This window comes from Empidonax traillii, unplaced genomic scaffold (assembly GCF_003031625.1).
Source record: "Empidonax traillii isolate 1590-97213 ecotype Southwest subspecies unplaced genomic scaffold, ASM303162v1 scaffold1842:size151822, whole genome shotgun sequence".
NCBI classification, from domain to species: domain Eukaryota; kingdom Metazoa; phylum Chordata; class Aves; order Passeriformes; family Tyrannidae; genus Empidonax; species Empidonax traillii.
Genome location: NW_020957035.1, coordinates 79516 through 91103, shown reverse-complemented (window position 1 = coordinate 91103; position 11588 = coordinate 79516). Strand labels below are relative to the sequence as shown.

The 11588-nt window shown below is 60.0% G+C and overlaps 2 protein-coding genes across 5 annotated transcripts in view; one reads left to right on the top strand and one right to left on the bottom strand.

The window, feature by feature from the left end:
• The first annotated feature begins 929 nt into the window (after window positions 1-929).
• Window positions 930-9416, top strand: ALPL (alkaline phosphatase, biomineralization associated). 4 transcript variants are annotated; one of them, XM_027908795.1, is made up of 12 exons: window positions 930-1062; window positions 1972-2049; window positions 2122-2241; window positions 3601-3716; window positions 4333-4507; window positions 4594-4769; window positions 6253-6396; window positions 6508-6577; window positions 7355-7489; window positions 8207-8398; window positions 8472-8591; window positions 8718-9416. In XM_027908795.1, exons 2-12 carry the CDS (start codon window positions 1992-1994, stop codon window positions 8966-8968), a joined length of 1557 nt encoding a protein of 518 aa, XP_027764596.1. In that variant the 5' UTR covers window positions 930-1062; window positions 1972-1991; the 3' UTR covers window positions 8969-9416. The 4 variants fall into 4 exon arrangements, with proteins under 4 accessions (XP_027764596.1, XP_027764595.1, XP_027764597.1 ...); XM_027908794.1 differs by having other exon boundaries at window positions 1958-2049; XM_027908796.1 differs by having other exon boundaries at window positions 930-1090.
• Window positions 9417-10880: 1464 nt separating this feature from the next.
• Window positions 10881-11588, bottom strand: part of RAP1GAP (RAP1 GTPase activating protein) — a 10418-nt gene continuing 9710 nt past the window's right edge. The window contains exon 18 of the mRNA XM_027908797.1: window positions 10881-11351. Coding sequence (XP_027764598.1) covers window positions 11343-11351 — 9 coding nt within the window. The 3' untranslated portion in view covers window positions 10881-11342. The remainder of the gene's footprint in view (window positions 11352-11588) is intronic.

Here is an 11588-nt window from a genome sequence, read left to right as displayed (position 1 = left end):
CACACGCTTGTGAGCGTGCAGGAGTGTAGCTGGGCACGCGTATAAGTGTGCAAGAGGCGGCTTTTCCGCACCCCGCACGCAACCCCACGGCTGCGCTGCCGTGGTGACACGAGCGGGACGGGGATGGGGACACGCGGTGCCACCACCACATCCACCCGCTCGCACCTCACCGACAAGCTGAGCACTGACACGCTCATCACACCCATAGGGCTCTGAATCGCTTTGCTGGGCTGGGGAAGCGCTTGGGAGGGGAGGTTCAAAGGGGTGAAGGGAAGATGAAGGGGTGGAAGAAGGGGGTGCTGGAGGGATTTAGGGGTTCCGGAGGGATCTGGGGGGTCTGCAGAGGGATGTGCCCACCCCCGTGGCGCCGGGGCGGTGTCGGGGCGCTCTTGGTCGCGTCCTGAGACTATCGGGGAGCGGATTTTTGGGCTGAGACTGCCATCTTCAGGGAGGCCACTCTCGGCCCCGCGGGGCGCGGAGCCCCCCGGACCCCCGCGATGGGGAAATAGGCAGGGAAGGGGGTCAACACCCCCCCCCCGCCATTGTCACCACGTGCTTACTGTAGGACCTACAGTAACGGGGTCGCAGCAGGGATCATCTGTGGGCCGCAGCAGGAGCTTGCGTGGGGAAACTGAGGCAGGGGGACCATCCCCTCCACCACAGCCCCTCGCTGCTGTAGCTGGCACGATTTCCGTGAAAATAATGCAAAATCCTGCAAAACACGCATCTACCCCCCAGGGGGGGCACCCCGATTCACCCCAGTTTCTCGAGGGGGTGGGCGGGTTTTTCATCTCCCACAGCCAGGCTTGCTGCTCCCCAGTACTCCCAGTCCTCCCAGTATAACCCGGCAGAGGGCACCAGTAAGCCCAGTTCGTGGTCTTTTCTCCCCCCCCCCCGCTCCCGCCCGCCCCTTGCTGGCAGCGGGGGGAGGGTGGAGGAAGGGGAGGAGGAGGAGGAGGCGAAGGCCGGGTGCGGGGGGGATTTAAGGGCCCGCGGTCCCCCCGGCCCGGCCTCCTCCCGCCGCCCAGAGGGACGTGGGTGTGGAGACCCAAGTTTGAACGGGTACGTGTGTGACCCCCTCCTCTCCCCGGTAAGGACCCCCGGGGCCGTGGCTGCCACCCTGGGGGAGCGAGGGGTCCCAGGAGAGCGGGTTTGCGGGGGGAGCAACAGAGGGGAGGTGCGCTGGGGATGCGGGGGGTGATGGGACGCGGGGGTGCCAGGGGGACACGGGGTGTGATGGGGACGTGGGTGGGCAACAGGGACGTGAGTGTGCGGTTGGGACACGGGTGTGCGACAGGGACATGGGTGTGCAGTGGAGCCACGGGCGTTTGGTGGGGACAGGGGCATGGGATGGGGATGCGGGACATAGGATGGGGACGCGGGACATGGGATGGGGACGCGGGCATGGGATGGGGACGCGGGCATGGGATGGGGACGCGGGCATGGATGGGATCGATACGCGGGCATGGGATCGATACGGGGGCATGCATCAAGGACACGGGTGTGTGATGGGACATGGGTGTGCAACGGGGACACAGGTGTGCGACGGGGATGGGGATGTGATGGGGGCATAGGCCAGGGATGAGGGCACAGGCCAGGGATGGGGGCAGGGCTGTGTGAGGGGGACACGGGTACACAGGGCATGGGGACACGCGTGTGCTATGGGGATGCAGACGTGCAGCAGTGACATGGACATGGGATGGGGACATGGCCACGTGGTGGGGACCCCGCTGTGCCACGGGGGCCGTGCCACCGTCCCCCAGCCCGGGTTGGTGACAGTGAGGTGACGCCCCGTGGCATTGGTGGCCAGGGGAGGAGGGGGGAAGCTGGCGTGTCCCCAGGGGGTCATATCGGTCTCTGCACGGGGAGGGGACATTTCCTTCTGTCCCCGCTTGGCTGAGCCCCGGGGCAAAGGTCTCGGTGGGGAAACTGAGGCAGGAGCGGGTGCCACCCGCAGCTCTCTCTGTGCAGCACCCGCTCAGCGCCGCACGATGAAGGCTCTTCTCCTCCTCCTCCTCGCCCAGCTCTGCTCCGCATCGCTGGTCCCCGGTAGGTGAGGTTTGGGGGGCGGCACCCCGGCAGTGGGTGCTGTTGGGTGCTATGGATCCTGGTTTCCCGCAGAGAGGGAGAAGGACCCCGAGTACTGGCGGCGGCAGGCGCAGGAGACCCTGCGGAACGCACTGAGGCTGCAGCGCCTCAACCAGAACGTGGCCAAGAACCTCATCCTCTTCCTGGGGGACGGTGAGCTGGGGGCACCCGCCCTGGGCTGGGGGGGACGGGGTGCGATGAACTGGGTGCAGTGAAGTGGGGGCCGTGGTGAGTTGGACGTCGAATGTGTTGGGTGTCGTGGAAAAGGGGGTGCTGGGGTGAGGTGGGTGCTGGGATAAGCTGGGTTTGCGGTGAGGTGTGTGCTGGGGTAACTGGGTCTGCAGTGAGGTGTGCGCTGGGGTAACTGGGTTTGTCAGCAGTTAGGTGCTGGGATAAACTTGAGTTTCTAAGAATTTGGATGCTGGGGTAACTGAGTTTGCAGTAAGGAATGTGCTGGGGTAACTGGGTTTGCAGGAAGGTTTTGCTGGGGTAAACTGGGTTTGCAGGAAGGTTATGTGGCTTTGTAAGCAGTTGGGTGCTGGGATAAAACTGGGTTTGCAAGAAGTTGGATGCTGGGATAAACTGGGTGCTGGGATGAACTGGATTTGCAAAAAAAAATGGGTACTGGGGTAAATTGGGTTTGCAATAAACTGGGTGTGCTGGGGCAAACTGGATTCTGGAATCAACTGGGTGCTGAGAGGAACTGGATTTGCAAACCAAAATCTGGGTGCTGCAATAAATTCGGTTTGCACTAAGTTGGGTGCTGGGATGAACTGGGTGAAGGGATGAACTGGATTTACAGTAAGTTGGGTGCTGCAATAAATTGAGTTTGCAGTGAAATTAAGTGCTGGGGTTGTAATAAATTGGGTGCTGGGATAAACTGGGTGCTGCAATGAACTAGGTGTGCAATAAACTGAGTGCTGGGATTAATTGGGTTTGCCAAAAACTGGGTGCTGGATAAACTGGGTTTGCAGGAATTTTGGTGCTGCAGTGGACTGGGTACTGGGATAAACTGGGACTGCGAAAAATTGAGTACTGGGGTAAACTGGGATTACAATAAACTGTGCTGGAATAAATGTGGTTTGTAAAAAATTGAGTGCAAGGATAGACTGGGTTCTGGGATAAACTATGTGCTTAGGTGAATTGGATTTGCAAAAAGTTGGGTGCTGCAATAAGTTGGGTTCTGTAGTAAACTGGGTGCTGGGATAAACTGGATGCACAATAAACTGGGCTTGCAAACCAATGGGTGCTGCAATAAACTGGGTTTGAGAAAAACAGGTGTTTCAGTAAACTGGGCTCTGTGGTAAACTGGGTGCACAACAAACTGGGCTTGCAGAAAACTGGGTGCTGCAGTAAACTGGGTCCTGGGGTAAACTGGGCTTGCAATAAACTGGGTTTGCAGTGGACTGGGACAGACGGGGTTGGTGCGAACCGGTCTGGTGCCGCCCGGTGCCACCATCACCCGTGTGCCGAGCTGCCCGTGCTCAGCTGTCCCTGCCCCGTGTCCCCCAGGCATGGGCGTCTCCACGGTCACGGCCGCCCGCATCCTCAAGGGGCAGCTGCAGCACGGGCAGGGCGAGGAGAGCCTGCTGGAGATGGAGAAGTTCCCCTACGTGGCCCTGGCCAAGGTGAGCCCCCCGGGGCGCCCGCGGGGACCGGCACCCCCCGCAAGGTCGCGGGCGGGCGGCATCGACCGAGCCGAAATTAGGTCAGGGGCGGGCGCAGGGAGCTGGTCCGGTGCCTGCTGGCCGTGCCAGGGCCGGCCATGGGAACGGGGAGGGGGGGCAGGAGGAGCCCGGCGGCTGCGGGACACCACGGGACCCTCCCCCCCGCTTCGCCCGGGGTCGTTTTGCCCAACAAAACACTTGGGTTTATAACTAAATTGGAAGTCGTGGCCGTCTCTGTTCGCCCCCCGGGGGTGCCTGTGGTGGAGGCTTCGCTCTCCCCGCCAAAGAACGGGCTGCAAGAAGGCCGAAAGTAGCGAAACGCAGTGAAGGAGGGCTGTGCCACCACGCTGAGGGGCAAAACTGGGGGGCCACAGGTGGGATGGGAGCCCCTGCAGGCTAAACAGCACCGGGAGGGGAGCTCCAGGGTGGGGATAGTGATGATGGGTGGGGGTGATGGCGGTGACAACGATGGTGATAACGATGATGGTGACAATGATGGTGATAATGATGATGGTGACAACGATGGTGATAATAAAGGTGATAACGGCAGCGGTTTGTCCATCTCCCACCCCTCCAGACCTACAACACCAACGCCCAGGTGCCCGACAGCGCTGGCACGGCCACTGCCTACCTGTGCGGTGTCAAAGCCAACGAGGGCACCCTGGGCGTCAGCGCCGGCGTCACCCGCGACCGCTGCAACACCACCAAGGGCCAGGAGGTGACCTCCATCCTCCGCTGGGCCAAGGACGCAGGTGAGGGGCCGGGGGGCGCCCGGGGGCAGGTGAAGCGGTGGCTTTGGGGCTGTTCTCACCGCCGTCCCCCTGGGCTCGGGGTGCAGGGAAGGCCGTGGGGATCGTCACCACCACGCGCGTGACCCACGCGACGCCCAGCGCCGCCTACGCCCACTCTGCCAACCGCGACTGGTACTCGGACGGGGAGATGCCCCCGGACGCCCTGGAGGGCGGCTGCAAGGACATCGCCCGGCAGCTGGTGGAGAACATCCCCGACATCGAGGTAGGGATGGCACCAGGAGCAGCTGAGGGGGATGCTGGAGCCACCCGAGGGTGGGGACAGGGCCATGGGGAGTTATGGGGCCAGCACCACCAGTGGCTGAAGGGCTGGGACTCCCAGGAGATGTTGGGCTGGAACCACCAGTGGTTGAAGGGCTGAGACTCCCAGGAGATGCTGGGCTGGAACCACCAGTGGCTGAAGGGCTGGGACTCCCAGGAGATGTTGGGATGGAACCACCAGTGGTTGAAGGGCTGAGACTCCCAGGAGATTCTGGGCTGGAACCACCAAGGGGTGCAGAGCCAGGACTCTGAATGGGTACAGGGCATGGACCACCCCTGCAGATGTGAGGCTGAGACCACCCATGGGTGCAGGGCCAGGACTGTGGGTAGATACGGGGCCAGGACCACCAATGGGTGCAGAGTTGGGATCCACATAAGATGGTGGACTGGAACCACCCATGGGTGCAGAATCAGGACTACCCATGGGTGCAAAGCCAGGGTCCCCAGCATCTGTGGGACCACCCATGGGTGCAGATTTGGGAACCCCCAGCAACTGTGAGACCAGGACCACCCATGAGGACAGATCCAGAACCCCCAGCAGATGTGGGACCAGAATCACCCGTGGGTGGGGTACCAGGACTGTTGGGTGGACATGAGACCAGGAACCTCACCCCTTCAGACACAGATCTTGGACTACAAGCACATACAGGATCAGAGCCCCAAATCTCCTCCTCCACAGCACCCCCTGCCTTTCCCACACTTCCCAGACCCAAAACTCTCCATTTCTCTCCCAAATCTGCCCCTCGCTGTGGATTTATGCAGAAATTCAGCCCTGTAAATAAATCCTCTTCTGTCCTTCAAAATAGCCCCAAAGCAAAACATCCCAGCCTGTTATTTAGCTCTTTAATAGCCTCTTTTGCTGTTTTTTTCCCTTTAATATAATTTTAACTCTGTCCCAGGCTGGAAATAATTATATAGTGGGGAAAAGAAGTTTTTTCCCTTTTTTTTTTGCCTTAATAATTTTGGCGTTGGTGTTTTGCAGCTTTATAATTCACCTTCCACGCTGAGAAAGGGGGGGGGAAACACAAAAAAACATAAAATCTCTGCTGGGTTATAAATAACAGAGACCAAATAAATCAGGCTCCAAAGCAAACAGGGAGAGCCGCGGGATGGGGCTCCATCCCGGCGGGTTCATGTGGGGATCCCGATGTGGAGCATCCTTCCCGCAGAAGGGGGAAAAAAAAATAGCCCAAAAAGCCAAACTCCCTGCTGGAATTGGTTATTTTTGTCCTGGGTTTTAATTAATAGGAAGAGATTCAGGGTTATTTTGAGCGAGGTGAAATTCCTCGGGTGTTTTCGCCCGCAGCGCCGGGGTTTTCCTGGACATCCTGCTCCGCCTCCTCGGGGTCTTCCCCCCCATTAAACCCCCCCAAAATTAAAAATAATTAAAAATTATTAAAAAATACATTTTCTCCCCGCTTTTGCAGGTGATCATGGGTGGAGGGAGGAAATACATGTTCCCCAAAAACGCCAGTGACGTGGAGTATCCCCACGAGGAGAAGCACCGGGGCACCCGCCTGGACCGCAGGAACCTCGTCCAGGCGTGGCAGGAGGCCAAACCCCCCGGCAAGGTGACACTGGGACCCTACAGAGCCATTCCTGGGGGCTGGAATGCTCTGGGGAGCAGTCCTGGGGGTGGCAGAGGCGATGGGGAGGTGACAGTGCCTGTCCCCTGTCCCCAGGTTGCCAAGTACGTGTGGCACCGGCGGGAGCTGCTGGCGCTCAACCTCAGCCGCATCGACTTCCTCCTGGGTGAGTCCCGGCACCCAGGGGTGCTCCAGCCTCAACTGGGTGCTCTGGGGGGGACCCCTGGCCTATGCTGGGGCAGCTGGAGCAGGCAGGATGCTGCTGGCTCCAAGGGATGCTGGTACCCCACCCTGGGGATACTGGGAGCTCACACCCAGGGATGCTGGTTACCTCCAGGGGATGCTGGTATCCCCCTAAAGATGCTGCTACTTCCCTGGGAATGCTGGTACCTCGAAGGGATGCTGTTATGCCCTCCCCAGGGATGCTGCTGCATCCTGGGAATGCTGGTTGGTACCCCCCCTTAAAGATGCTGTGCCCTCTCCCAAGGATACAGATACCCTCTCTAGGAATGCTGGTACCCCAAAGGGATGGTGTTAAGCCCTCAAGGATGCTGCTACTCCCCCTTCTTGGGATGCTTCTACCTCCCAGGGATCCTGGTACCCCTCCCCAAAGATGCTGGACCCCACCCTAGGGATGCTGGTACCCCAAAGGGATGGTGTAACACCCCCAAGGAGGCTGCTACTCCCACCCTGGGATACATCTGCCTCCTGGGAATGCAGTTTTTTTGCCAGTGGTGCAAATCCCAGCCCGGCTGGGATGTGGGATCCATCTGGGCCGGAGGAAGGAAGGGCTGGGAATATCCCACAGTTCCTATCTAATCTCCCTGGATCCGGTGGGGTGTGAAACGCTTGAGTCAGCACGAGGAGCAGGATTTGGCCCCCCCTTTTTTTTTTGTGTTGGTGAGGGAAGGATGTCCCCAGCAGCGTCCCTGTCCGTCCCCAGGTCTCTTCGAGCCCGGGGACATGGTGTACGAGCTGGACAGGAACAACGAGACGGATCCTTCCCTCAGCGAGATGGTGGCTGTGGCCATCAGGATGCTCCAGAAAAACCCCCGGGGCTTCTTCCTCCTGGTTGAAGGTGGGGGGTGGTGGGGGTGCAAAAATGGGGGGTAAAAAAGGGGGGGTGTAAAGGGGTGCAAAAAGGGAAGGGTTGGATAAAAGGAGGCTGGAAAAGGAGGATAAAGGGGGCACTGGGGGTACAAAAAGCGGATTAAAGGGGATAGTGGGGGTGCAAAAGGGGAAATGCAAAAAAGAGGAGAATTGGGTAAAGGGGGTGGTAGAGGTGCAAAAAGGGGGGGTAAAGGGGGTGATGCGGTGCAAAAGGAGGGGGATTGGGTAAATAGGTGCAAAAAGTGAGGAATAGAAAAGGGAATAGGATAGCAGAGGAGGTGATGGGGACACCAAAAGTGGGGATAATGGGGAGATGGAGGTGCAAAGAAGAGGGAGAACAGAGAGGGAGGATAAAGGCGTGATGGGGGGTGCGTGAAGGTGGGATAAAGGGGATATGGGGAAATGTAGAAAGGGGATATGGGGTGATGTGGGATGCAAAATGAGGAGATAAGGGGGTTGGTAAAGTAATGAGAAAGGGGAGGAAATAAGAATGGAGGTGCAAAAAGGGGGAATAGAAGGAGTGATAAGACAGGGATAATGAGCAGGGGGGGAATGAAAAGGGGGAATAAAGGGGTATTTGGGGGATGCAAAAGGGGTATAAAGTGGGGGTGCAAGGCTGGGAAGGGGAGCGTGCTGGGGGCTGGAGGCTCTGGCGGGCGATGCCGAGCCGTGCCGGGTCCCTCAGGCGGCCGCATCGACCACGGGCACCACGAGGGGAAGGCGAAGCAGGCGCTGCACGAGGCTGTGGAGCTGGACCGCGCCATCGGCCTGGCCACGCGCCTCACGTCAGCTCAGGACACCCTGAGCGTCGTCACCGCCGACCACTCGCACGTCTTCACCTTCGGCGGCTACACCCCCCGCGGGAACCCCATCTTCGGTGAGTCACCTGGGGGACTCCCTGGGGACGCCGTGGGGACGTCCCACCCCGCTGACTGTGCCCCCACCGCCAGGTCTGGCCCCCATGCAGAGCGACGTGGACCGCAAGCCCTTCACCTCCATCCTCTACGGCAACGGCCCCGGCTACAAAATCGTGGCGGGCGAGCGAGAAAACGTCTCTGCCGTGGATTTTGGTGAGTCTGCTTTGGGCCAAAACCCCCTAAAATTGTCCCAGCTTGCCTATACTGTTTTTTGGTTTGGTTTGTTTTTTAAATATTCTAATTTTTGGTTCAATTATTCCAACTTTCCCCCCCCCCCAGCACACGCCGACTACCAGGCGCAGTCGGCCGTGCCGCTGCGGCAGGAGACCCACGGCGGCGAGGATGTGGCCGTGTTCGCCCAGGGCCCCATGGCCCACCTGCTCCACGGGGTCCACGAGCAGAACTACATCCCCCACGCCATGGCCTACGCCGCCTGCATCGGCTCCAACCGCGCCCACTGCAACGCCGGCGCCCGCCCCGCCGCCCCCCTGCTCCTGCCCTTCCTCGCCCTCCTCATCCTCCTCTGCTGAAGTGCCTCTTGCAGATCACCCAGGGGGGATTTATTTTTAATTCGTCCCCCCTTTTTATGGTGTGTTATTTTTTTTTTTTTTGTGGAGAGCAGCGCCCGGGAAAGAGGAGAGAAGGAGAACAGAGAGACTCAGCGGAGCAAAAGCAGCCGCCGGCGGTTTGGTGCTGGGAGCTGCCTCTGTAAATACACGGTTCCTTCCCTATAATTAGCAGCGTTCCCTGCCCTGTCCCAAACCCACTGTGGGATTTGGGATGGCAGCCGGAGGCTCAGCGGATAAAACCCCCTCTTTGAGCGGAACGCGATGGGGCTGGGTCCCAAAATGCCTCCCAAACGTCCCCTTGGCTGAGGACTGACCCCGCTGCCCAGCTCCTCACATGTGTGGGGAGCCAGAAACCACGCCAAGATGGGGAAAAAAAATTAACTCAACAGGTTAATTTGTCCCTAAACTTGGGGTTTGTTGTCTCCTCAGTGATTTATTTTGCTTTAAAAATCGCTTCGGGTTAAGGCAATTTGCTGCCCCGGGAGGGATCTTGACAGGGGGGAAGGCAAGAGGAGCAAAGGGGCTGGGATGCGCTGGGACACGCCCCTTCATTAGAGCGAGGTAATTAGGGGGCAATTAGGAGGTGGGGTCATGGGGGGAGGGGGCTTGTGCAGCTCACGGGGTGCTGGGGGGGTGAGGGTTGAGCTGGAAGAGGGACACTGGGTGTGCAAATGACACTGAAATCGTGTGCTCGTGTGAATGTCACTGCAAACGCTGGTGTGGATGTGCAAACCCTGCCTGAGCTGAGCAAGGGCCGCCTCGGGTGTGCAGATGCCACTGGGCACTTGTGAAACGCCCCCGGGCGCAGTGCCTGGCGTGTGCCGATGTCACTGTGCTTGTGCAAGCGCCACCACGCACGTGCAGAAGTCCCTGTGCAGGTGTCACTGTGCCCCTGGGACACACGCTGGTGCACACACAGGTGTCACCGTGCACGTGTGAAATGCCTCGGGGCACGTGTGAAAGCCACCACGTGTGTGCCGTGCCTGGCACGTGGGAGTGTCACTGTGCTTGTGCCAGTCGCTGCTTGCCCGAGCAGGGTGTCCCCATGCCCGTAGGACGCACGGGAGGTGCCTGCACTCGTGCAAACCCTGCCCTGGCTGAGCCAACACCACATTCCCACACCAGTTCCACCCACGACCAGCCCTTGCACCCCCCCCCCAGCCGAGCCGGGCACTGCCAACACCCCCCTGAGTGCCCCCAAGCTCCCCCAGGACCCTCCAGCCCTCCCCCAAATAAACACACACCCCTCTATGTTTTTTATTCATTCACAAGTTTCATAATTAAAAACCCAGTTTCTCATTAACCAGGGCCCTTCGGGAGGGATGTAGTCATTGACCTCCTCGAGACTGGGTTTTGGGGGGCTCTGACAGCCGCCCTTCGCCCCCATCCCCTCCCCCGGCATCGCCGGCGTCGCCGGATCCAACCACAGCCCCACCGCCGGCGCTTCCCAGAACTCCGGCAGCCCCGGGCTATGTTTAACCACTCCCGGGGTGCCGCGTGGTTTTTGGGGGTTCGGGGGGAGGTGGAACCACGTTCTCTTGGCCGGGGGGTTGGCGGGACGCCGGCGGCCACCGGGGCCGCGGCCAAACGCCGCTCCCGACGCCGGGCTGACCACGGGAGCCAAGCACAGCCTGGCTTTTGGGGGGGGTGAGGCCACTGCCTGCCGTATTTTGGGGTACCCGCAGCCCCCTCCCAAAAATAGGGAGCATTAAAAAGAAAGGCTTTGCTCGGTCTGGCTGCTGGGAAGCCTCAAAATTTGGCTTACGTGACCCCCCCAAAATGAGTGAATTTAGGGGTGTTTTTGTAGCCCCTGCTGATGTTTGGGGTTTTGGGGACCCCCCTTTCCCCCCCCGATATTGGGACTCACCCGCTGTAGCGATAAATAAACCTTTATTTTATACAGGACTCGCGGGAAACACAAACACGAGTTGGAGGGGTGTGAAAAAATAATCCTTCCCTCCCCCCAGCTCCAGCCTCCGACCCATTCCGGAGCTTTTTTTCCCTTAAAATAAAGGTGGGGAGGGGGAGCCCCACTTTGGGCTTACCCTGGATTTGAGCCCCCCATTTCTCTTTTAGGGAGGGCGTGATGCTGGGGTTGGACCCGCTCTTCATTTTGGGGTCACGGCAGAGGGGGGGGCCCTTCGTGGTGCATCACTGCCCCTCCCCCCCGAGGGGTATTTGGGATGACAGATTGTCTGGAGGGGGGGACACTCCCATTTTAGGGGGGTCCCCCCGAATCCTGCACCGGGGATGATGGCTTCAGCTCCTGGCACGGGGGTGGCACACGGGGGGAATGAGGGGGGCGAAGCGGTGACCCCCCGCGGGTGGGGGGGGACTATGAGCCCTGTGGGAGGGACATCAGTGGGGGCACCCCAGTGTGAGCACCCCCATCCTGAGGTGTACGGGGTGGGGGGCACAGCCTCACCGGATTAGGGGGGGGCTGCTCCAGCTGGATTTTGATCTCGGGGCAGGGGGACTCGGGGGGGCGGCGACCTGGGGGGAAGGGGGGATTCATGAGCACCCCGGGGCCACCCCCAGCCCCGCGGGGCGCTGACGCCCCAGAGAGGGGCTACTGGGGGGG